This window comes from Hypomesus transpacificus, unplaced genomic scaffold (assembly GCF_021917145.1).
Source record: "Hypomesus transpacificus isolate Combined female unplaced genomic scaffold, fHypTra1 scaffold_42, whole genome shotgun sequence".
NCBI classification, from domain to species: Eukaryota; Metazoa; Chordata; class Actinopteri; order Osmeriformes; family Osmeridae; genus Hypomesus; species Hypomesus transpacificus.
The window spans coordinates 1350301-1372820 of record NW_025813938.1 but is presented as its reverse complement, the minus strand read 5'-3'; the positions used below and the strand labels follow the sequence as shown (position 1 = coordinate 1372820).

General features: G+C 44.2%; 2 protein-coding genes and 1 long non-coding RNA gene across 3 annotated transcripts in view; 1 reads left to right on the top strand and 2 right to left on the bottom strand.

Moving 5' to 3' along the window:
• Positions 1-1187: 1187 nt before the first annotated feature.
• LOC124464889 lies at positions 1188-2107 on the bottom strand. The gene is made up of 2 exons (XR_006955771.1): positions 1912-2107; positions 1188-1674 (listed from the first exon to the last, which is right to left on the bottom strand). It is a non-coding gene; the product is annotated as an uncharacterized LOC124464889 (long non-coding RNA).
• A 2851-nt stretch (positions 2108-4958) lies between these two features.
• Positions 4959-12584, bottom strand: slc6a4b (solute carrier family 6 member 4b). The gene is made up of 13 exons (XM_047016602.1): positions 12359-12584; positions 11324-11458; positions 10733-10952; positions 10430-10568; positions 9976-10110; positions 8390-8493; positions 7386-7513; positions 7121-7233; positions 6873-7004; positions 6674-6773; positions 6396-6496; positions 5408-5575; positions 4959-5039 (listed from the first exon to the last, which is right to left on the bottom strand). The coding sequence occupies exons 1-13, from the start codon at positions 12582-12584 to the stop codon at positions 4959-4961; spliced, it is 1782 nt and encodes a 593-aa protein (XP_046872558.1).
• A 5147-nt stretch (positions 12585-17731) lies between these two features.
• The window catches only part of LOC124464768 (small G protein signaling modulator 1-like), a 19076-nt gene continuing 14287 nt past the window's right edge, over positions 17732-22520 (top strand). The window contains exons 1-2 of the mRNA XM_047016601.1: positions 17732-17813; positions 17939-17982. Of these exons, the coding sequence (XP_046872557.1) occupies positions 17753-17813; positions 17939-17982 (105 nt within the window). The 5' untranslated portion in view covers positions 17732-17752. The remainder of the gene's footprint in view (positions 17814-17938; positions 17983-22520) is intronic.

Here is a 22520-nt window from a genome sequence, read left to right as displayed (position 1 = left end):
TTTGTTAAATATAGAAACCGCCTCCAATCATGACATCTGTACTGGGTACACCAATCACAGCATCTGAACTGTTTACAGTAATCCAATTGGATTTTATGTGAATGTCAGAGTAAACACTGGCAACATGGTGTGCATGTGGGAATCAATCCTAAAAATAGAAAGGGAAATTCTGTTATCCAATATCACTTCATGGCAGTAATGATGATTTTTCTTGATAAGATATCTTCTTTTGTCTTTCCAGTAATTGCATGAGTTTTTTTGTGCAAATTATATTACACTGTACAAGACTGGTACATTAGATGGTGTATAGGGGAATATTTGTCCTGATCTGTATATTGTAAATTCCCCAGTGTGTGCCTTGGATCAGTGGGATTCAGTGCCCATTGTCCCTGCTCCAACACACCTGATTCAAATGAATAGATCGTTATCAAGTTCCCTTATGTTTGAACCAGCAGAGAAACATCTCAAACAAGCAGGACAGTGGGCCCTGAGGACTAGGGTAAAAGACCACTGCCTCAGATTATCTTTACAACCAGAATTTAACAGCTGGTTGTATGTTTTGGATCAAAGTGTGATGGCACAAAAAAATAGAATCAAGTTTCCAAATGTTGTGATTAGAAGACTGCTGAGTTAAGTAGCAGTCTACGCCATACATCTACGAACCAATGTCATCTTTCTAAGATATTCAAGTAATGACTTGACAATTACAAGGTGGCTGAAAAGGGCAATGTACTGTGAGTCAGTGATTAGTACGCTTATTCGTCGACAGGTGAGTCTGGATGTCTTTCCGTTTCCAGACACTACCTCAGTAGAAGAGCTGTTCCAGTAAAGCACTTTGTTTCCATGGTTGTGGATTAGAAGAACCGGTTCCGGTTTTTTCTTCCTAATCAATGTGAGAACGAGCACGAGCTTTATGCACTAGCGGTCGCTTCGAAAGTGCTAATGCGAAGCTCTCTGCTTGTAAGGTGACCAAATAGGACAACAAGGGGTGAAATGAGGTAGCAAACGCCTAGAGATGGGTTGCCATAACTACTAAATCTGTAAAAAGGCAACTAAAATCATTCATATTATGTATTATAATAGTAATTTTCTTGGACTAAGGTGTTATCTTCAAAAGAATAACATCTGTTACTAACTTCCAGTTGTTAAACCTGAACTTAAAACGGTTATAACACAGAAAGAGAAAATATTACCATGTTGGGTTTTAATCAATCACATCATCAATGTTTTATCAAGGTAAACAATAATTCAATAAATCTATGATGCATTTAAAAAATAAATAATATCACAAATACAAAAAACATAAAACAATGAAGAACATTTTAAACTACAGTATTGGTTACTTGAACTAAACTGATTGTATTGTAAAATTGTATATAATCGCTGATAGACAAGCTTTCATCTACAAGAAAATAACCGTCAGAACTGCCATTTAAAAGGGTCAAGACTTGAAGGCATTTCATGTCTTTCGGGTGTTTCGTTTATGCGTGGATCTCCCTGACCAGTTGCGAGACCTTAGTGGAAGAACGAGGCAACTTAAGTCCCCAGGACTGAAGTCCTCTTGATTGAGACCAAACTCAGCTGTTTCTCATCGTCGATTCAATGGCTTGTAAACACATACCGCCATCAGGATGATGACCACCAACAGGACGGAGAAGACACTCACGAGTAGAACTGCAAGAAACATTAATGAGCAAATTAGCCATTTACGCTGTCTCACTCTTGACTTCTTTGATATCCTAATACAATGTAGGCTACCCACTTCAGATAGCCTATATAGTTTACAGTCTAAAGACATTTAGATATTGATGAACAAGGACAACATCAGTAGAATTATCAGGTGCGCTCCTTGCCGTAAATCAACGAGGGCCTGGGTTAGCCTATTGGCTACCGATCCGTGTAAAACCTTACCTACATTCTGTTTCAGGAGGATCACATATGCTCTTTCGTTCAGTTTTGTGTCAAGCACTTGCCCGTTTACACATGCACCAACTAATAGAACATACCAATTAACAATGTGTCGTCTGTTAAGCATGATTTCGGAATTATTTCAAGCAGGGAGGGCTGTGACGATGATGATGGATTTCAAGGCGGACCGTTCCAAGATGGAGTTCCTGGGTCCTAAAGTCGCCAGGGTACGTTGTTGACGGACTGATTAAAATGTAATTGTGGATGTTTTTATTAGCTGTTTTGATCGAAAACAAGTCACGCTTTTGTGTTTTGACATTTTAGTTGCCGTATGTCCGTATGCGGTCAGGGTCTGTGCACACAATAAGCTAAATCGCTTTTTAGGTACCTGCCAACAATGAATAGCCTACAGGTAGGCAACAAAATCTTATACAATTTATCAAATAAAACAAATAAACACGAAATCAATTTTCAAACTGTTGATAATGCAAGTGTTGGCTTCTCTCATCACATAATCTTCCTAAATGTCAAAGAGGAATGAGGTGTGTATATATAAAGGTCAAGATCCTTGGGGTTAGATTCTTACATCATTACTGTGCATGACTGTTCCGTGGCCTTTCCTTATTACCATCTGTTGAAAGCACATGCACCATTACAAACACTTCTCTACTCTTAATGAGCCGCCAAGCAGAAACGGGCTCTGGAGAGTGTCTCTGGTTGGAAATGAAATTGCAAACTTCCTGGGTCCCTAGATCACTGTGAAAAGGAATCTGTACAGTAGGCGATATAATAATATTGATGTACAGTGTTACTGTGTAGCTAGCTGTTCTGTGTGCAGTCCTCTGCTGTTGCTGGCCTGAATGGTTCGGTGTTAGACTAGGATATTTCTTTAAAATTATTCTGTGTTGTAGTCTACACGGCAAGGCCTGGATGGCTGCAACAATTACATTTAGTCATTTAGCAGACGCTCTTATCCAGAGCGACTTACAGTAAGTACAGGGACAGTCCACATCAGAGTTCAAGATGTTAAACCAACGTTAAAGTTGGAATCTCGGATCTGCAGTCATTCCGTATTTGTTTTTGCCACACACCATAAAGTTTGCCACGTCGTTCTCGACTGACGGTGAAAAGAACCTCATATTGAGCCGTTTCCTCCCTTTCATGTGTCTCCTTTAGTCCGTGTGTGGCGACGGCTTTGCTGCGGGGAGCTCACACAAAAGGGCTTTGATCAACCTTCCTCCCACCTCGGTGGAAATACCCAAATGAGGAATTATGTACCCATTTATATTCTCCCGTTCTCATACCAGTGCCCCTTAACACAATCAAGCCTTGCCGTCGAGGTCTGCGTGGATATTAGTCAGTAGCTGTGGCCTGGGAGGGGGGCCTGCCGTTCTGTTTAATAAAACATTTCATTAAAAGCATTTGAAGCTGGACTCTTCTATTCCCTTGTATGTTGATGGATTCTGGATGTTGCAAATCAGCCTGTTAATTAAAATCTCTCATTGAGGTGAACTACATCAGGAGCGTCTCAACAATGACATGAGAGGACGGTGACAAAAATCCAGCCTGCAAACGTTTCTTCCCCTTATGTTTATTGTGTCGATATTTCAGTCAATCAACATGTTTCAGGAACATCATTAACCAATGAAAAATACAATGTGATGTGGCTTTTGTCTTGAAATCTAGACTTGGATTTGTTGATTAAGCATCTTAGATAACAGATAGGATAATGTTGTATGTCTTTATAGCGTTCCTGTTTCCTGCTCAGGACTGCACAGGTGGTGAACAGTTCTGACGCATCCAAACAGTACTACAGGATCAAATGAATCAAAGATGGAATCAGGTGGAAAAGAATCACAAGACATTCAAAATATATTTAGAAATAAACTTCTCATTACATTTCTTATAGACAATTCTAAATAGTAAATACATGAAAATATGTCAAATCTCTGGCTGGCTATGATATGGGCCTAGGTATTTTATCTGCACAAAAAAACAGTCTTCATTTATAAAGAAAAAAAAACGAAACCGTTTTATGTTTGTCTGGAGAGGCACAAAATCAATACAGATTATACATTTCTTTTACATATCTAGAATATATAGGCATATTTAAGGCGAAAAAAAACACTGGAAGTTGTTTGGCTCAACAACAAACACTTGGGAATATGCAACATAACACTTCATGTAGTGGGTTTGTTTCATCTTGGATTAATCTTCCTACAGAGATACTCATACCTGATGTAAATAAAGCATAAAGAACAAGGAATACCGAGAGATCGTATCCAGTATTCTCTCACACTGATTTCTCCTTAGCAGTGTTTTAAGTCTTATATTAACACTGCTATTTTGAGGTAATCGTCACACTTTAAAAATACAAAATAAATAAAAATGAGTTGAAATAGAAAGATATGAACCATTAATATATCACATTTGTTTTACTTTTCACACGTAACAAATCACATTGATATTGGCTATAACTGCACTGATCAAACTTTTCCCTTTCCCTATATTTATGAATAAAATTGAAAGAAACAGCTCTGGCTGTGGTTTGTCAGGTGTACAACATCTAGAATCACGTATGAACATTTTCGTTGTTGAATGATAGAACACCTACAGTAATTCCTTGGCATGGTAATCAAGTATATTGTCATGTAAATACTTCAGCTGGTTTATCTGGTTTCAGGAAAGGAGCAATTGGATTGCAAAGTGTCTCTAGAATCTTGGAACAGTACAGGCTGCTGGAGGTTCAGTCTTCAGTCACCGGTGTGAACATTGAAGTCATCTGTACACATCGCCCGACATGACTGACGACGAACACCAAACCAACCTAGAGATAATACAGCTTACCTTAAAGACTATTACATTTGGAATTGGGGACGCATTGGTCATATTTCCTCTTAATACTAATTGGTGTGTGTTGTACCCGTCAAGCTGACTGCTTAGCATGTGCTACGTCCCCAGGGTGTGTTGGCCTGTGTTGTCAGAGCGTGGTCCTCTTCGGGAACAGGAAGTGACATCACGCGCCTGGCCGGTGGCGGCGGGGGCTGTGTCTACGGGATGGGCGTCATGTTGAGGTTGTCTGTGTGGATGTCTGGAACAGTCCTCTCCGGTCGCAGGCACACCGCAAGGCGCTACAGGGAACAACAAGGAAGTTTAGCACGTTCACGTCGACACAGCAGTTACCTGATACAGGTGTCGCTAACTCGCTCGCTGCCTGGGGAACATTGTTGTCTGCCCGTTTAGCCTACACCCTTCCGTGTGAAGTTATCTCATCGATCGCTTTAAGGGGTCAGATGGCTGAGCAGTTAGGGAATCGGGCTATTAATCAGAAGGTTGCCGGTTCGATTCCAGGCCGTGCCAAATGACAATATGTCCTTGGGCAAGGCACTTCACCCTACTTGCCTCGGGGGGAATCTCCCTTTACTCACTGTAAGTCGCTCTGGATAAGAGCATCTGCTAAATGAATAAATGTTAATGTAAATGTGTCTGTTGGTCTGACCTGTTTGAGGGATCCGGGTGTCCACACCAGCTTGTAGACCATGTAGATGGGGATCCACATGAAGGAGGAGGCTCCGATCACGTACCCTACTGAGATGCTCCAGTCGGGGTACTTGTAGTCGAACAGCGTCAGGGGAGGAGTCTTCAATAGGGAGCTCACTATGATATACTGAGAGGAAACAGAACACTCGCTCACCGTCGAAAATAAGTAATACTTCATATAAATAAATAATAACTTCAGTTCCATTTTTGACCCCCACTGGGGCCCCTACCACCTACTACCACACTGTGACACCCATGTCAAGCCAACTCAACTTATATTCTGAATTTTTCAATCTTTCCACTCGACAGAGGGAGAAAAGCTGCATTCGTGGATGGCCCTTTTGACAAGGTAAAAGCTATTTCAATACCTAACTGTATTTACTCTCTTTTTTTTCTTTAATAACTACGACCCATCGGGGAAGACGAGAGCTGCACCTTTCTCATAAAAGGAAGATGAGAAGTGTGAAAATGTCACCTGGAGGAGATGGGGAAAGGCCAATTGAATATACTGGAGATGTACAGTAGACATTCAGGGATATTAGATTATGTGACGTTTATATTTAGTAATGGAATTGACATTTTTAGGATGAAGATGATGCTTGGCCAGGAGAGAAAGATATGAATGTAAGACTGAACTTAAAAGAGGCACAGAGCCTGCTATTGTGTGATATTGTCCCTGGTCCGTACAAAACCTGTTTCCATAGTTCCCTGTGTTGCACCATGTTCCTGTTCATGACAGTGTCAAGTCAAGTTGATTTATAAAGCACATTTAAAAACAACAACCGCTGCCCAAACTGCTGTAGGCTCAACATAACACCCACGAAAAAGTTTAAGAAACAAACCAAGACAATGAAAGGTAACTGTGTTAAAAACCAAATAATAAAAACAGGTCTTGAGAAGGAATTAAAAACAGACGTCCACACGGTTCTCCTCTGTGTTCTCCTTACCGCAAGAAAGGCTGGACTGATGGCTACCCAGCAGACCTTCCAGAACAGTCCGGGAGCATATCCTAGCATGGCTTGGATGTCGTTACTGAACCTCTGGATCCCTGATGTGAAGACAAACACTCACATTTACCACAAGATATTCCAGTAGTCAAAAATACATTTTTAAAACAGGGATGTTTATTGTTGTTCCATAAAACGAGTTTATTCGGCCTGGCTTATTCTGTGAACACGCTTTACGGAACAGGCCCCAGGTGTGGTGCAATCCAACCACCGCTCACCGTAGAACCATGACACGGCGATAACTTCGAGGAAAACAACAGCTATGATGGAGGAGCCCACGCCAAACTCCTCCAGAAGCTTGACCACGTATGCCCCGCCCTGCCGATCACCGAGGGACAAAATGTGACTCAACCCGTGAACACACATCAACACAACGATTATTTTTATGAATGCTTAGCGGCGGGCGTGGCGACCTACGTTGGTGAGGGTGCTGAGGGAGCCTAGGAAACAGACGATCACCAGGACGAGGACGAACAGCTCCCGCCTGTGGGAGAGGTACCCAGGGTATTCATCCAACACGGCCGTGATGATGGCCTCCAGACCTCCAAACTGAGAGAAAACATTCACGGAGACATGAGCTCAAGAACTGCTACACTACCAAGCAAGAGAAGATTTTACGTCAACAAAAATCACCAAAATAGATACCACCAAGGGTTTCTTCGTACCGTGCTGTCCAGCCCGAGGGTGATCATCATCACAAAGAAGATGATGGCGAAGAACGTAGAGCCCATCATGTTGGCGATGGCTTCTGGGTACGTGATGAACAGTAAGCTGGGACCTGGAAGGAGACAGAGATCAGAAGTGCAGAAGTTCGGGTAAGTTCGGATCCAGAAGTTCTAACAGTGTTTCGGGGGTCAAAGTAACATGTTCAATAAGAACAGTACGTTGGAATTTTGTTAATTTACAACTAAACAGGGTTCAGAGACCCACCTTTGTCCCTTGCCACATCCTCCACCTCCACCTTCCTCATCTCAGCCATGTAGCCGAGCACTGTGAAGATCACGAACCCAGACACGAAGCTTGTCAGGCAGTTCACCAGACTGGTCACGATGGCATCGCTGTCCACAGTTGGGGATTGGTGCAAAGAGTTTGAGGAGTTTGAGGAACAATCAGGAATCAACAATCTGTTAGCATCTATGTCAGCATGTATTCTATGCATTTTATATACATCTATCATCTAATTTCTCCCTTTCACACAAGCTGGCCTAAAAATATTTGAAAGAAATAGAAAAAACTCTTCTCTTGCTGGGTTAGTGACAATAATTATGAAACAGAACAGCCACTACACGTGATACAACATAAGATCTGGACTGGAATATTTACCCCCCAACCAACCGTGGTTCCCTTACTCTCTTGTGGTACAGTTCTACCCTTCTAGAAAGACCCGCCGCCGACCTCCTAAAAACACAACCCTGCCCTTCCCCAGCAGTGGGTCTGGGTTCAGTGTCGCTGTGTGATTCATAGACATCTCAGACAGGCTCCACTTCCTCACGTTCCACTGTGCCGCGCTAATCGTGTAACCCACGCACACTCCACTGCATTATTACAAGGGGTTTCACAATTCGATTTCTTCTTCAGGATAACTCGTCGCCGTTTCATCTCCCCCATCAACCACTCCCTGTTCTAATCACATTGTCTGAAAGAGAATTCTTATTATATTTTTTTGAAGGGCATCTGTCTCAACCATTCACTCGACGCGTACACAGCTAATCCAGCTGATTTAGCTGCTAGGCTCAAGGGAGAGGACGAGGCAAAAGGGTTGAGAAAGGCTGGCTTAAGAGATTGTAGGCGTGCACATCGGCAAGGCCTCGACCCAGAGAGAGTTCAAACTGAGATCACAAGCATCCTAACATGCCCCCGTCCTCCCATCTGAACCGTGACCCCGCCGTGACCTCGCCGTGACCCTGGGATTGACCCCAGAGACGTGTTCTTACCGGTAGCAGTTGTTGGTGAAGGGGTTGTAGCTGGAGAGCGCCAGTAAGACTCCAAACCCTGGTCCCAGAGAGAAGAATATCTGAGCTGCAGCATCCACCCACACCTGCAGGACACACAGGGAACAACTGACCTCACAAGCACCACTTTTCACATTCGCAATGAATGGGTTGTTTTCAAGCTCTGCAGAAGCCTTACGAAGGAGCCATTCATCTGAATCAGGTGTGTTGGAGCAGAGAAACATCTTAAATACCGTATGCAGGGCATTGGGCCCTGGACAAGACAGTGGACAGAAGACCACTGTTATAGACCCTAACAATATTCCGTGGGGGGTTGAGAGCTTTATGAAGGAGCTGAGTACAAGATTAACAATGGTAAATCGGGGACAGGTATAGTTCAGTGGTTAGTGTTTGACTGTAGATCAAGAGGTTACTGGTTCAAATTCCTACTATATGCTGCTTTGGAATAAAGCATCCTAAATAAGGCTACCCTGAGTAGATATATCAAATTGGTGTAAATGTTCAATCATTTTGCTTTTAACATAATTACCTAAAGTGTATCCTTCACAAGTGCACTATACGCACTATACGCAATAATAAAAGGTTGTTGAGAGAAAACATGTAGTTCTTTCATTTCCATTTTGTCCGTTCTGCCTTAATAGTTGCCAGGCTGAAAAAGGCACTGAGAGCCTTATTGGAACCCATTTTCCAAACAGCTTTACCTAGAGAGATCTGAAGAGGGGGACATGCTTTCGAGGGAGAGAGAGAGAGGGAGGGAGAGAGAGAGAGAGAGGGAGAGAGAGGGAGAGAGAGTGTGCATGAGTGCAAGAGTGAGAGAACGAAGGGGGCTTTGTTAATGAAAAAAAAGAAAAAAAAATGAAACCAATTATGCGGCGCATTATCCTGTTCTGTGGCTTATTTATGCATCTCATCTCATCCATATTCCCTTGAAGCAAAGCCTGTCCTCACACTCAGCCCTGCAGAGAGGAGAGCCCCGAGGTACGCACTGAGCACATCCATCTGAGGTACGCACTGAGCACATCCATCTGAGGTAGACTGACACATCCATCTGAGGTACGCACTGAGCACATCCATCTGAGGTACGCACTGAGCTGAGGTAGACACATCCATCTGAGGTACGAGCACTGAGGTAGACTGAGCACATCCATCTGAGGTACGCACTGAGCACATCCATCTGAGGTACGCACTGAGCTCATCCATCTGAAGTACGCACTGAGCTCATCCATCTGAAGTACGCACTGAGCTCATCCATCTGAGGTACGCACTGAGCACATCCATCTGAGGTAGACACTGAGCACATCCATCTGAGGTAGACACTGAGCACATCCATCTGAGGTACGCACTGAGCACATCCATCTGAGGTAGACACTGAGCACATCCATCTGAGGTAGACACTGAGCACATCCCATCTGAGGTACGCACTGAGCTCATCCATCTGAAGTACGCACTGAGCTCATCCATCTGAGGTACGACACTGAGCACATCCATCTGAGGCCGCCTCAAGACACCTCCCATCAGGGGAAGAATGATCCTGTGTGTGTGTGTGTGTGGGGGACGGACGGACTCACGCTTGTCTCCAGAAGCTTCTCCCACTTGGGCTTGAGGTAGAACACCACCCCTCTCCAGGCGCCCGGCAGCGTGGCTCCCCGGATCAGCAGGATGAAGAGGACTACGTAGGGCAGGGTGGCCGTCACCCACACCACCTGGGGGAGGAGGGGAGGGGGATGGGGGAGGAGGGGTGAGAGGAGGGGAGGAGGGGAGGTGGGTGGGCGGGGGAGGAGGGGGGAGGGGAGGGGTGTGGGGGAGGGGTGTGGGGGAGGGGAGGAGGGGAGGAGGGGAGGTTGGTGGGGGTGGGGGAGGGGGGAGGGAAGGAGAGGAGGGGAGGGGGGTGGGGGAGGAGAGGAGAGGAGGGGAGGGGGGTGGAGGTCATTGAAAAGGCTGTGAGATCTCAGGGAACATGATGTCATGTCCTTGTGAGTTGGTCAGCCATGCAGCGTGTGACTCCGGCTGGCTTCCCCGTACCTTGCCTGACGTCTTCACTCCTTTCCACAGGCTGAAGTACACGATGGTGAAGATCAGGAAGAGGCAGAGCATCAGCTGCCAACGGACGCTCCCCACGTTGTGGAGCCCCGGAGACTTGTGGATCTCTAGAACGTTCCTCCTGAGATGGTGAAACATTACAACCACAAGCAAACACACGATGACTGTAAGCTGGGAAGGGGGGAGGGAGGGGAGAAGGGACCCTGAAACCCGATCACAATCTTTGTAAGGCCTCGCTTAAATCAATCCCATGGTCCTCCTTCCCTGCCACTTACATGCACTTACGTGTAAAACTCTTCCGCTGGAGACCTGGAGTAGTTGTTCCAGGTGACGTTGTCTTTCCCGAAGTAGTTGGTGCAGTTCTCCGTGTTCCACACGTTGTCGCAGTTGGTCCAGGGTAGCGTGCTGGCGAAGGAGGAGTAGAAATAGAACAGAGCCCAGGCGATGATGGTGTTGTAGTAGAAGGACACGTAGAGAGCGATGATGCAGATGGCAAACCCGATGCCTGGACACAGGAAGACATGCTTACTGTGGGAGGCCAACATCAGGCGTCTAGCTATTCACGTTTGAGCTGTCAAGCGATGGGTTTGTTACTTTGTCAGTGTTTTCCTTTATACTTCAGGAAAGAAGTGGGTGAACTTTATGAAAACTTTAAGGTACACAATTCTAGCAAGAACCATTTCCTAAATAAATATATTTTTTTTTAACCAGAAGTCAATATGAGTGTTTAAAGTTCTATGTTTTAACTAGTGTGAGAGAGAGATCCTCATAACTTATTCTTTCTGGGAGTGTACTGATGTCTGTGTATGTGTAACAAGTGGACCATGCAGGGCATAGCCCAGGGTGTAACCTGTAACCTGGTGGTGAGCAGAGTACCTTTGAAAATGGGACAGATGTGCTTCCATATGGATATAGCTCCTGTCCTGTGGAACTGACCCATCGCCAGCTCCATGTAAAATAGTGGCACCCCTCCAAAGATGGCCATCAGGATATAAGGGATGAGAAAAGCACCTACACACCAGAGGAAGTGTTGGAGGTCATGAAGGTAGACCACATCTGCTTTATAATAACGGTAACAAGGCGTAAAAGGTTGCATACATTAAAAAGTGCAGGCACAGCAACGGTCAACCATTTGGTGGATGGCGTTATACTGATGCTGAAACGTTGCCCTATTTCTAGATGCTTGAGGCTTTAGTTTACATCATTGAGTTTTTGATTGACAAGATGTCAGTAGGCTATGTGTATAAGATGAATTATTTCAAAAGACGTTGTGAATAATTGGAAGCGAGTTAAAGTTTTTTGGGGATAAACTGTGTCAGATTAATGAGTATTAAAGTGTAGGCCTGTGCAACAAGTGATTACAGTAATGCAGTGAACTTATCGCAAAAGCTACACAATTTCGATAACGACACAGAAGATTCCGTTTGAGAGATTTTATACTTTTTGTTATTCAACATACAACCTTGGCTTACAGTTCCATCTGATTATAACATAGTTAATTTATTCAATTTCATGGTCAGATGATATGCCTACACTGAATTGTCTCAAATACTATGCTACTTTGAAATACGGTTTCCACTCATTTTGACGAAAGAAACGGACATGACATTTTAAGTTCTGAGTCTTAGGCTCTCGCGCAGGGAAAAGTAGCCTACAATTAAACACCGTGGACAGCTCCCTGTGGTCTTAACCATAAAACATTTGTTGAATCTACACAGTTTAATTAAAATCAACACGAATAGAGACATCGTTTTTACAGTAGGCCTATCGTTTTATATTATATATTTGAAAACAATTTACCAATAACGCATAACGAATGTAATTTAAACATTAGCCTATATAAAATCGTCCAGAATAAATTAACACAATTAGCCTTCCTCTTAAATAGCCAACTGCGTCTAAAACTCTTACCTCCTCCGTTTTGATAACAAATATATGGAAATCTCCAAACGTTTCCCAAGTCTACTGCGAATCCAATGACAGATAAGAGGAAATCCATCTTTTTGCTCCATTTGTCCCTGGAGTCCGTTTGAGTGATGACTGGCACCGGCGCGTTGTTGGTGTTATAGCTGGCATTCGAGGGGCCCTGGGCGCACGAGTTACCCATCACCGGGGCCGTTGAGTCTTGGCAGGGCATGGTTGGCGGACTATCTAAAGTCAGTCCGCCGTCGGTAGAAGAAACTTTGAAAAAAACTGGCAAAGCTCAGAGGGAGAGAAGATTGTGGTGAAGAGGGTGATGACAGGTCGAAGTGGGAGGAGTAGGACCCACTGGAAGCGGTGGCTTAATGGAGTGCGTATCAGTGGGTTCAAAACCTCCAGCTTTAGTAGCACTACTGACAGAATTCAGGTCAGTAGGCCTACGGATGAAACTGTGGATCAAAGGTCAGGAACATCTTTTATTGAAATAGCTCAATATATATATATTTTTGTTGTTGTTGCCAAAATCATTATTTATTATTATTTTTCCCATTCAAAGAACAGGCACAACTATGTGTACCAGATTTGACCAAATAAACGTTAAATAATAATTGAATCTGTAATTTGACCATCAAGGCCTATATTACATAGGCTACAAATTCGAAGTAGGCTACAGAGAAGCCTAATTAGTAGCCTATTAATTCAACAACACATAGCTCAAGCTTCTAATCATTTAGTTTCAAATTATCCTAAAAGGTGTGTGTTAAGTGAGGATAAAACCTAGACTATATCTACAAAAATTGTATTGGAAACCTTACCAGAGTAATTTCTGGAAGCGTCTTTGCTTCCGGAGTTTGCGGTAATGCTGTTTGGTCTAGAAACTATACAGAACAAAAGCTCTGTGGCATAACTAGACTCGTTAAGAAAACCTGATAAAAAAGACTTTGTAATTGAATCCACCGCTTTTAGCACTGACCCATTGAAAAGAGTCCGACCACATTTACGAACTGCAGTAATCATGCGGGTCAGAGAGTGGAGAGTGCACCAAACAAGGTTAGTTTGGAAAATGGATATGATAATGAGACAAGACGAGAGGCATCCAGCACTGCTGTGAACTTGTCACTTAAAAGCCAAATGGCAGTCGCTTTCTGGCCTAGCATCTAGGCAATAGATGCACTTTTTGGGGTTCATGTTGTTTTAATTTGTAACTTGTATAACTGCATGCTCTTATGGGTCTTCCCTTTGGCACTTGATTAGTTTTTTTACAATATATGCTTCATGTTTTGGCTGCTGGCAATGTTTGGGACTACCTCGTTGTTATGATCAGTGACCTATGCTCTTTTGTAAAGCTCTCTCTTGGAAGTCGCTTTGGATAAAAGCGTCTGCTAAATGCATAAATATAAATGTAAAGAGTCCTCCTCACTCAGTGCAGCCACCTCACAGCTATGAGAATAAAAATCAAAGAGGCTGATGATTTAATGGCAGATTGTCATTCTTAGAGACGCTGCCTTGAATCTCAACAATATGTCTAAACCACACACTACTCCAAGTTCATACAAACACACGCGATCTCTTGTCACCGGCGCTTTGTGCCTGCAGGAAACCGATCTAATAACATAAGGACAAGCCTTCTGGAAGTGTGATTGTTCACATTATGCTGTGACGACCTTTTGAAAGCTCCTTTGACTTGATATCATCAGAATGCCGACTGCAGCCCCACTACCAGCAGCTGTGACAGGAGGAGGGGAAACAACCAGTCAGGGGGAAAAGCCTGCTCAGCCAAGGGCTCGGGGCCCTCAGGGGGCCAGCACAGAAAACAACAGACCCTTCGCTATATGACACTGGCCATCTCCATACAACCCTGTCAATCTGCATTGGCACACAGGGGTAAAAGCACATCGGACTGACAGGGCCTGCTTCCACATGCCCTGGTGCCCATTAGAGAATGTCGACTCTGATCACACATGGACACGAGCATGAAGAACCGGGAAGGAGATTTGAGGGAGGCGTTGGAGAATTCTGTTTATTCTCACTGTGTGTTTGTTGTGTTTGTTGCTGCCGCTGATCTTGTCTTTGTTGTTACCGGTGTGGTCCATGTCCTTTCTCTCTCCCCCTTTTTCACGTCCTCTTGAGCCTCTCCCTCTCACCTCTCCCTCTCACCTCTCCTCCTCACTTCCCTTGGTGGTTTTCCTCGTCGCCCTCTTAAGTGTTAGTGCCTCTGACGTCCGTGACATTCTCATCCAGGCCGTTGTGATTCAGAGCCCCGCTCACATCTGGTTATTGTCACCCCGAGTGGGGATTTCCAGGCATCTCCTGGCTCCGTGGTCAGCCTGGCCTTACAAGGGATTTAGGTGGTGGAGGCCCCTGAGATAGCCTGGATCTTTTTTAAGGGTCAGCCTATTAATTGGACACGTTGGCAGTTGGGTGCGATGCTGAGGGTCGTGCGCCGTGGAGTGCCGAATGTTGCGCTCCGTTCTGGCTTGAGTTTCACGCTGGCGTGACAAAGAATGGGTCTGCCGTTAATTGGCGAGAGAAGCAGTTAGGATGTGTACTCAAGCGTAAGTCCTGGCATGGCATTAAGCAGCACCACTACATTATCCAACAACATGATAATATGTGATTCATCTTCGGAAGGAAGGGCTCCCAGAATAAAGACATTTTGAGCAAGAGGAAAGGAAAGTGATTTATCAACGTTTAATATCACAGCACTCTGGTCATCAGATTTCTCATTATATCTACAGTATATACTGTGATGGACAGAAGCTGTCGTTATTGTTTAGATGCAGTAAGAGGTGATTTACAGAGAGCTTGTCAGGTGGCACCGGTTCACAGTTACTTTGACTGCACTTTGTATCTGATTACATTTGTGTCTCAGGTAACCAGGTCACATTCTTTGTGTCCTTGTGATTCTATATAAGTCCCTAAATGGAACGGCACAGAGTAAATGACCCACTGGCGAAAAGGTTAATACAATCTTTGACTCATGTATGCTCTTCTCAAATGTCCACTTCAGCAGATCAAAAAAAAAAAAACTCAATTGAGCGTTTTCGATCCGCTTCAAAACGGATTTGGTGAACGTCGTGTGTCTGAAGTGTCTTCCGTAACTTGACATCATGGAAATGGAGATAAGACGAGTTTCAGAGAAGTTGAACCTCTCTAGGTGCCTCCTTAGAGAGATATGATGGAGGACGGAAGGGGAGGTGGGGGTGGGGGATGGGAGGCTCGTCCAGCCAGGATGATTGTTATTTCTTCCTTTTCTGTCAGTTTGCATTACCTGCGTTACCTTTCTCGGCTCGTTTACCTGACAGGTGCGACCCCCAGGCCCAGTACCCGGGCCGATCTCCCTCCAATGAGCTGGATCACATCAGAACCAAACTCGGCATGTCTTCTCCCTGCCCTTATCCTCCTATATACTACCTTAAATTGAGTTTTATCAAAGGTTATAATTTGGACTAAAAATGTACATTTATTTAAATAACGTAGCCTATCGTGTTCAACAGAAAAACTGATTTTGGCGCCTGATACAAATAAATAAATACGGACACTAGCACCACCTGATGGGGATAGAGGCTCCAAACATCATTGACGGATCCCAGGAAACACAACTGACATCATCAGATATTTGTAATGTAGGCTAGCCTACCTATATGGCGCACTAGCCTAGACAGAGCGTTTTTAATCTTACTTTTATAATTGACAAAAATGATCTATTTGCTGTTCTCTTATCGTCTTCTACACATCAGCCTAAGCAAGACCATAGACCTGCTTTAGAGAGCAGTGGTGGTTCTAGACAAATTTTACTGGGGGGGCCAAGGGGGGGGGGGGCAAGGGGGGGCCAAGGGGGGGGGCCAAGGGGGGGCCAAGGGGGGGCCAAGGGGGGGCAAGTGTTTAATTAGAGGGGCACATAAAAAACGGAAACAAATGATATTTAAACATTCAATACTAATTTTGCTTTACATTAAAATCATACAAACGGCTCTGGCTGTCCCTCTTCCAGCTCCTCAGCTCTCTCAATATCTTGAGATGTTTTTCTTACTTGTTTATTTACTGGGGCAAAAAAGGCTGCAATGTCCCTTCCTCGTTTCATGATTAGCCTACTAGAAGATGACAACAGCGTTTAAAACAAAATATATATATAGTCAGCTCAGGGGGGCCACAGGGTGGGCCAGAGACATGTTTACAGGGGCACTGGGGTAGGCCCCCGTGTAGAACCGCCCCTGTTAGAGAGCTTTACAATTAAAACGTTTTAATTTCAGACAAACCATTTATTTTATTTGAACTATGTCGGTACAATGGTTTCCTTTGTATAAATGTAGTATCTACGCTATTTGACTTATTTAGTAGGCTAGATGCTGTTTGAATCTCACCAGTGGTTTCACCACTCTCCACCTCAATGAAATTCGAGTAGCCTAGCCTCCAGAAGGTGGCGTAGTGGCACAAGTTTGCGAAGCTGAATCTAGGAGGTTTCCGACATATACGACGTTGCAGGTGTGCCGTGCGGATGTGTGTATGTAGGCCTAGCCTATGTAAGTTTTCAGTAGGTATGAATGCGTGTGTGAACATTTCACATGTGAATGTGTATGTGTTTCATATGTGTTTGTGTAAGGACAGCCTGAATTATTTCCTAAACGGCTCCTCATAGACCGGGCTAACATCATAGGCTTACTGTGTAGATAAGCATTTAAACATTTCAAGCCAAACATGAATACATAGCCTAATTTCCCATGTAGCATCCACCTAAATGACCAGGATAACCAGGATACCAGACGTAGCTCGAGTTTAGTGAATCTGCTCAATTAAACCCAGCTGATGTGTCTATGCAGGTTGCTTGGCAACCCATCTTGAGAGAAAGCTTTTGTATATGGAACCAAGATTACCCAGGGCTCGAGAGCGGGGTGTTCTTGTTGGCCTGGGCTGCAGCTCGTGGAGCCTTCGCGTCTAACACTTGCGATATCAATCGTCCAAAAAAGGTATTATTGTATCCCAATGAATAAAATATATATAACAATACACGCTTCCTCAATGCACAGAATCATGGATCACTGATTCCTGGTTGCCTCGTGGATTCCGTATGTACACCAGCTCTTTCACTGATCACTTGACATGACATGAAACTGAAGGTAAAGAAAGCTAATTCAAGTTTTTGCCCCCATCCATTATCATTAAAATTAATCGCGTAGGCGTGCGTAGATTCTGTGAATAGAAATGGAAATTAAATTGCTTAATGTTATTGCATGACTGTGTGTACCTGACCTCGTCCAACCTTGTGTGATAAAGTAGCCCGCATGTAGATTGTTTCGCCACAGTCGCTCCAAGCTCACTATGGCTTTAAGAGGCGTGCATAGAAGAGCTGGGTTCCTCGCGCCTCAATATAGCAACATTCAGCTGATGGGAACAGTCGCGAGGTGCCGCACACTGGCGACCGATTCCATGGCAACAGCAATGGCAGGTAAGAGAGCGGAAGATACAATATACTACATCTAATTCAATCACAGTTGCCCCTGTGAATACCTTTTTTCACCAACCTTTGTCTAATAATGACTTATCACAATGTTATCTTTCGTCATGTTTTAGAAGTCGAGACGCGTCAGAGATTGCTGCGCACCGTCAAGAAAGAGGTGGGTGTTTTCAGCTGAACAATAATCGAATCGGAAAAACAAACAGTTTGGTTATGACTTGACTAAACCTCTGACCAGGACAAAATGGCTTTCCGCTTTTCCACAAAAAATAGTAAATAGAAGACTCATTTGCTCTGGCTGCGATAATTCTGTAGTAGGCTAATTGTAAACAGGAACATTTAATTCAAGTGATGTTTCGCTTTTCCCATCACCCTCTTTAATGCATATTTAACTCAATCTATGTAGACTACCTTTTGTGGGTACAAACTTTTGCCGAACGTGGTCTGCTTAGTCTAGCCCACAAAGCAGTTTTTCTTTCCTAAATATAAAACCTTTCGTTTGTAAAGATGTTTTCTTCGGGGTATATAAAAAACAAATAAAAAACATCATAAAATAAGATTTTTTATTGAATAATAGCAGACGGACCTTACTCAAAGATTTATTGGAAAAACTCCCAATACGGAAAACTCCTGAAAACGTCCTGAAAACGAGAGCTGGTTCTGTAGGTCCGTTTGTTGACTTTAACCTTCTAGTAAGTGAATACGAGGCTCCCTATCAGACAGGCCCAGATCTTCCCTGGAAGCTGACCTGTCATGGCTGTGCTCTGGAAGCCCTCTGTGTCTAGTGTTAATGGAGCTGAGGAGAGATATTTAAACTGCTGTGGGGCGCATAGTGACAACCAAGACACTGTCTCTTGAGACTCTCCTCTTAAACCACACACACACACACTCACACAAGGCACACACGACACACTCACACAGAGACAGACAGAGAGAGAACCTCCATTGTCTGTGCTATAAAGGATGGCAGCCACCAGGGAGCGAAACTGAAGTAAAATGATCATGATGATGGCAACTGAACAGCATCTTTCTGAAGGCAAGTCGTTACTTTGCGGGGGAGGTGTAGAGATGGTGTCTTATATAGAAGACAATGCTTAAATAACTGTCTGGTTGGAGTTTCAATGTAATCTGATATGAAAATGATACCATGTTTATTAAACCTACAGTACAGATGTATGCCCCCGTGATACCAATTGCCTACATTTCTCTGACTGAAACATGTGATACATTTTTACATTTAGTCATTAAGCAGACGCTCTTATCCAGAGCGTTTTACAGTAAGTACAGGGACATTCCCTTCGAGGCAAGTAGGGTGAAGTGCCTTGCCCAAGGACACAACGTCATTTTGGCGGGGGGGAATCGATCCAGCAACCTTCTGATTACTAGCCCGACTCCCTCACCGCTCAGCCATCTGACTCCCAGCATTGATATGATATGCGGTGCAGTGGACTGAGTGTTGTTTGACTGGGGCTGTCAGTCGGTTTCTGTCAACTTGATTCATCTACTAACTTGCACTTCTGACACAAACATCACTGTTTACAACAGACGACACCACTCTAAAGTCAGGAGGGTTGGTAATTAAAGCAGTAGGAATTTTTCGAGAAGAAGTCACCCTAAAAGGGTTTTGTGCAGATTAATCTTTACACTCAGGATTAAGCATGAATTATATGATGTGTTTGATGGGTCTTGGCTGTGCTAGGTCCGATCTGTCCAGTCCAGCTGGCCTTGTGCCACATCTCTGCTGCCTACCCAAGGCCCTCTGACTCAGAATCTGAGCATATGCTCTCTGGGATCAGGGACTGACACGTAACACATACTTCCAAGAACACGACGGTACAGTTGTGAAAAATATAAACCACCACCATGCCTCTCGCTGTCTTTCCCTCAGTCATTTCTCTCATTTGCTCTCTTTTTTTCATGCTTTTTTGTCTTCTCTTTCTCTCTCTTTCATTCTCTTCCTGTCTCTCTCTTTGTTTGTCTGGCTCTGCCCCTCCTTCTGACTGCCTCTCCCTTACCCAGACCTCCACACACACACACACACACACACACACACACACAAACACAAATACACACCTGTGTTTACTCAGGTAGAGAGAGACACACTCCCATAAAGGTGCAGGGCACCAAGGCCAACAGCTCACCTCACATTTACCTCCTTCCATTCTTCCCTCTTTTTTTTTTGACTTCCTGTCGACATGACCGCTCGCTGGAATACAGACAGAAGGTCAAAATTGACCCAAAGGAAACCTCTTCAATACCTTCATCTTACAGTAATAGTAGTCAAACATTTCTCTCCAAACCTAGGTCGCCCAGAGGTAGTGTCTGTACAAACAGATTGCAGGCGAGGAGAAGTGTGCTGTGGGCCATACAGACAGACTCTGTCACTGATGGTGATAAAGATGATGACTAGCTGCTCTCTGCATTCACATCTTTTTATATTTGACCTTTTTTTATTGGAGGCGTTTGATGAATCCTACTGTCAAGTTGGACATTCATAACAACTCGATAATAACCTTCAGGATTCTAAGGCTCTTGATGAACGATTCTTTCGATTACTGTCCAGTAATAAGCTGACCACTAGGTTGAGATTGCACTCATTTTGCGTAGTTCATGCAGCTTTTTTTAGATGGATCGATTTTGATCTGTTTGAGTCCAATCACTTGTCCTTTGAGGCGTCATTTGCTACCCAAGCACTGAAGAGTAATCACAGCCTCTGTGCATCTGTTACTTCGGCTGATTTCTGTATCTAAACACACGCTCTGCAGACATCAACCATATTTCTACCAAATTACGCCACCCACAATAGTCATAAATGACAGAATGCTGAATGCATGAATTTCCACTTATTCGGGTGTTATTCGTGTGACCACAGATGACATACGTGAGCGTGTATCTTAATTACATTGTTCTAACAGGCAAGATCATCAACTCCATGGAGTTACGTTAATATGCTCTACATGGCCAAAAGTCTGTGGAAACGTCTTCAAACGAATACTGAATCATTTACTGCATAATCATCGACCTGTCTTTATTTTAGACAGTTGGAACCAAGACAGAATCCTAACTGCTGTCTGCAAGTGCACCGTTTTGTACGTTTTTAATGAATGAGCCAGCCAGCGATGCGTACTTCAGTGCGTAGATTCTGCCGTCCTCCTTGATGAACAGACCTTGTTGATGCGTTCTGTCACTGTCCAGGTGACACAGAATAACACATGCTGTCTCCATAGAAACCTGCCAGTTGTCTAGGGAGACATTGTACCAGTTAGATTCCTGGATGGCTTGTCGAGGTCTTTCACTGATGCAGAGTACACCGCTAACAAGCAGAGAGCTCTGCGGACTGCATCCACTCAGCCCACCAATCAATGGATCAATCTGTGGACTGTGTAACTGTATCTCAGGGATAACTTGAACCACCTTCGAAGGGTTTCTTCGTTGTCTAGTTTTGTTTCCTCCTCCTCTCCCGGTTTATCAGTGTGTGCGTTTAGGCGTGTGTTAGCTCTGGGTGTTTGTGTATGTATATGTCTGTCTGTGTGTGTGTGTGTCTGTCTGTGTGTGTTTGTCTGTGTGTGTGATCAGACAGGGAGGTAGATATTTCTCATTCCGTATGAGTCATTCTTCTTGCTTATGTTAACAGTGCATCTGACGTTATCAAGACTGTCAATGCTAACAGCTTCTGGACAACAACAACATTAACAGTACTATTGACTAATTCTTAAAGTAATACTTCAAGAGGGGGACATTAAGAGTATTTAAGTCTTAGCTTTTTATGCAAAATATCAAAAAATTGAATATAGAATAGCTTACATTATATTGAATTAGAAGTCATTTTGTAATTATTCTTCCTTTTATTAAACTATCAAGCTATTTAGGTGGTCTGAAGTTTAACTTCAAAGACTTCGCAGACACTTCCTTTGTTTGAAAGAAAACTGGCATATTAGTAAACCTCTTAAGCATTGTTCCAGATCTCTCTGTCTGTGAGTCATCCTTGGCTCCGGAGAGTGTCATCACCCAGTGAGTTCATGAGAGGAGCGACGTGGTCATCTGTTGTTGTGGTTTTCTTGTGAAGACCTGCTGGAGTTTTCTTCCACTAATCAAATTATCGGATGAAAACCCTCCAGACAACATTGGGAACCTGTTTCTTAGTTGTTTTCCCCAATTATTGCCTGTTGACACCACCGTCAATCATTTACTAAGTTGTTCAAATCATTAGGGTGCATGCAGGCTGTCTCACCCCTGTCCCAGGCCTGGGGTGAGACAGGTGCCATGGGGTTAGACAGGTGCCATGGGGTGAGACAGGTGGCCTGGGGTGAGACAGGTGACCTGGGGTTAGACAGGTGCCATGGGGTGAGACAGGTGGCCTGGGGTGAGACAGGTGACCTGGGGTTAGACAGGTGCCATGGGGTGAGACAGGTGGCCTGGGGTGAGACAGGTGACCTGGGGTTAGACAGGTGCCATGGGGTGAGACAGGTGGCCTGGGGTGAGACAGGTGACCTGGGGTTAGACAGGTGCCATGGGGTGAGACAGGTGGCCTGGGGTGAGACAGGTGACCTGGGGTTAGACAGGTGCCATGGGGTGAGACAGGTGGCCTGGGGTGAGACAGGTGACCTGGGGTTAGACAGGTGCCATGGGGTGAGACAGGTGGCCTGGGGTGAGACAGGTGGGTTGGAGTGAGCTGGAGATGTGCTTGTGTCAGAACAG

Bases quoted from the DNA above. Each gene is read 5' to 3' on its own strand.
- slc6a4b (XM_047016602.1), bottom strand. From the start codon at position 12,584: ATGCCCTGCCAAGACTCAACGGCCCCGGTGATGGGTAACTCGTGCGCC. The intron at 6,774-6,872 runs GTAGGTCGCCAC...GGTGATCGGCAG, and splicing joins CCCTCAGCACCCTCACCAAC to GGCGGGGCATACGTGGTCAA. The intron at 5,040-5,407 runs GTCAGACCAACA...TGTTCCCTGTAG, and splicing joins CACCCGGATCCCTCAAACAG to CGCCTTGCGGTGTGCCTGCG.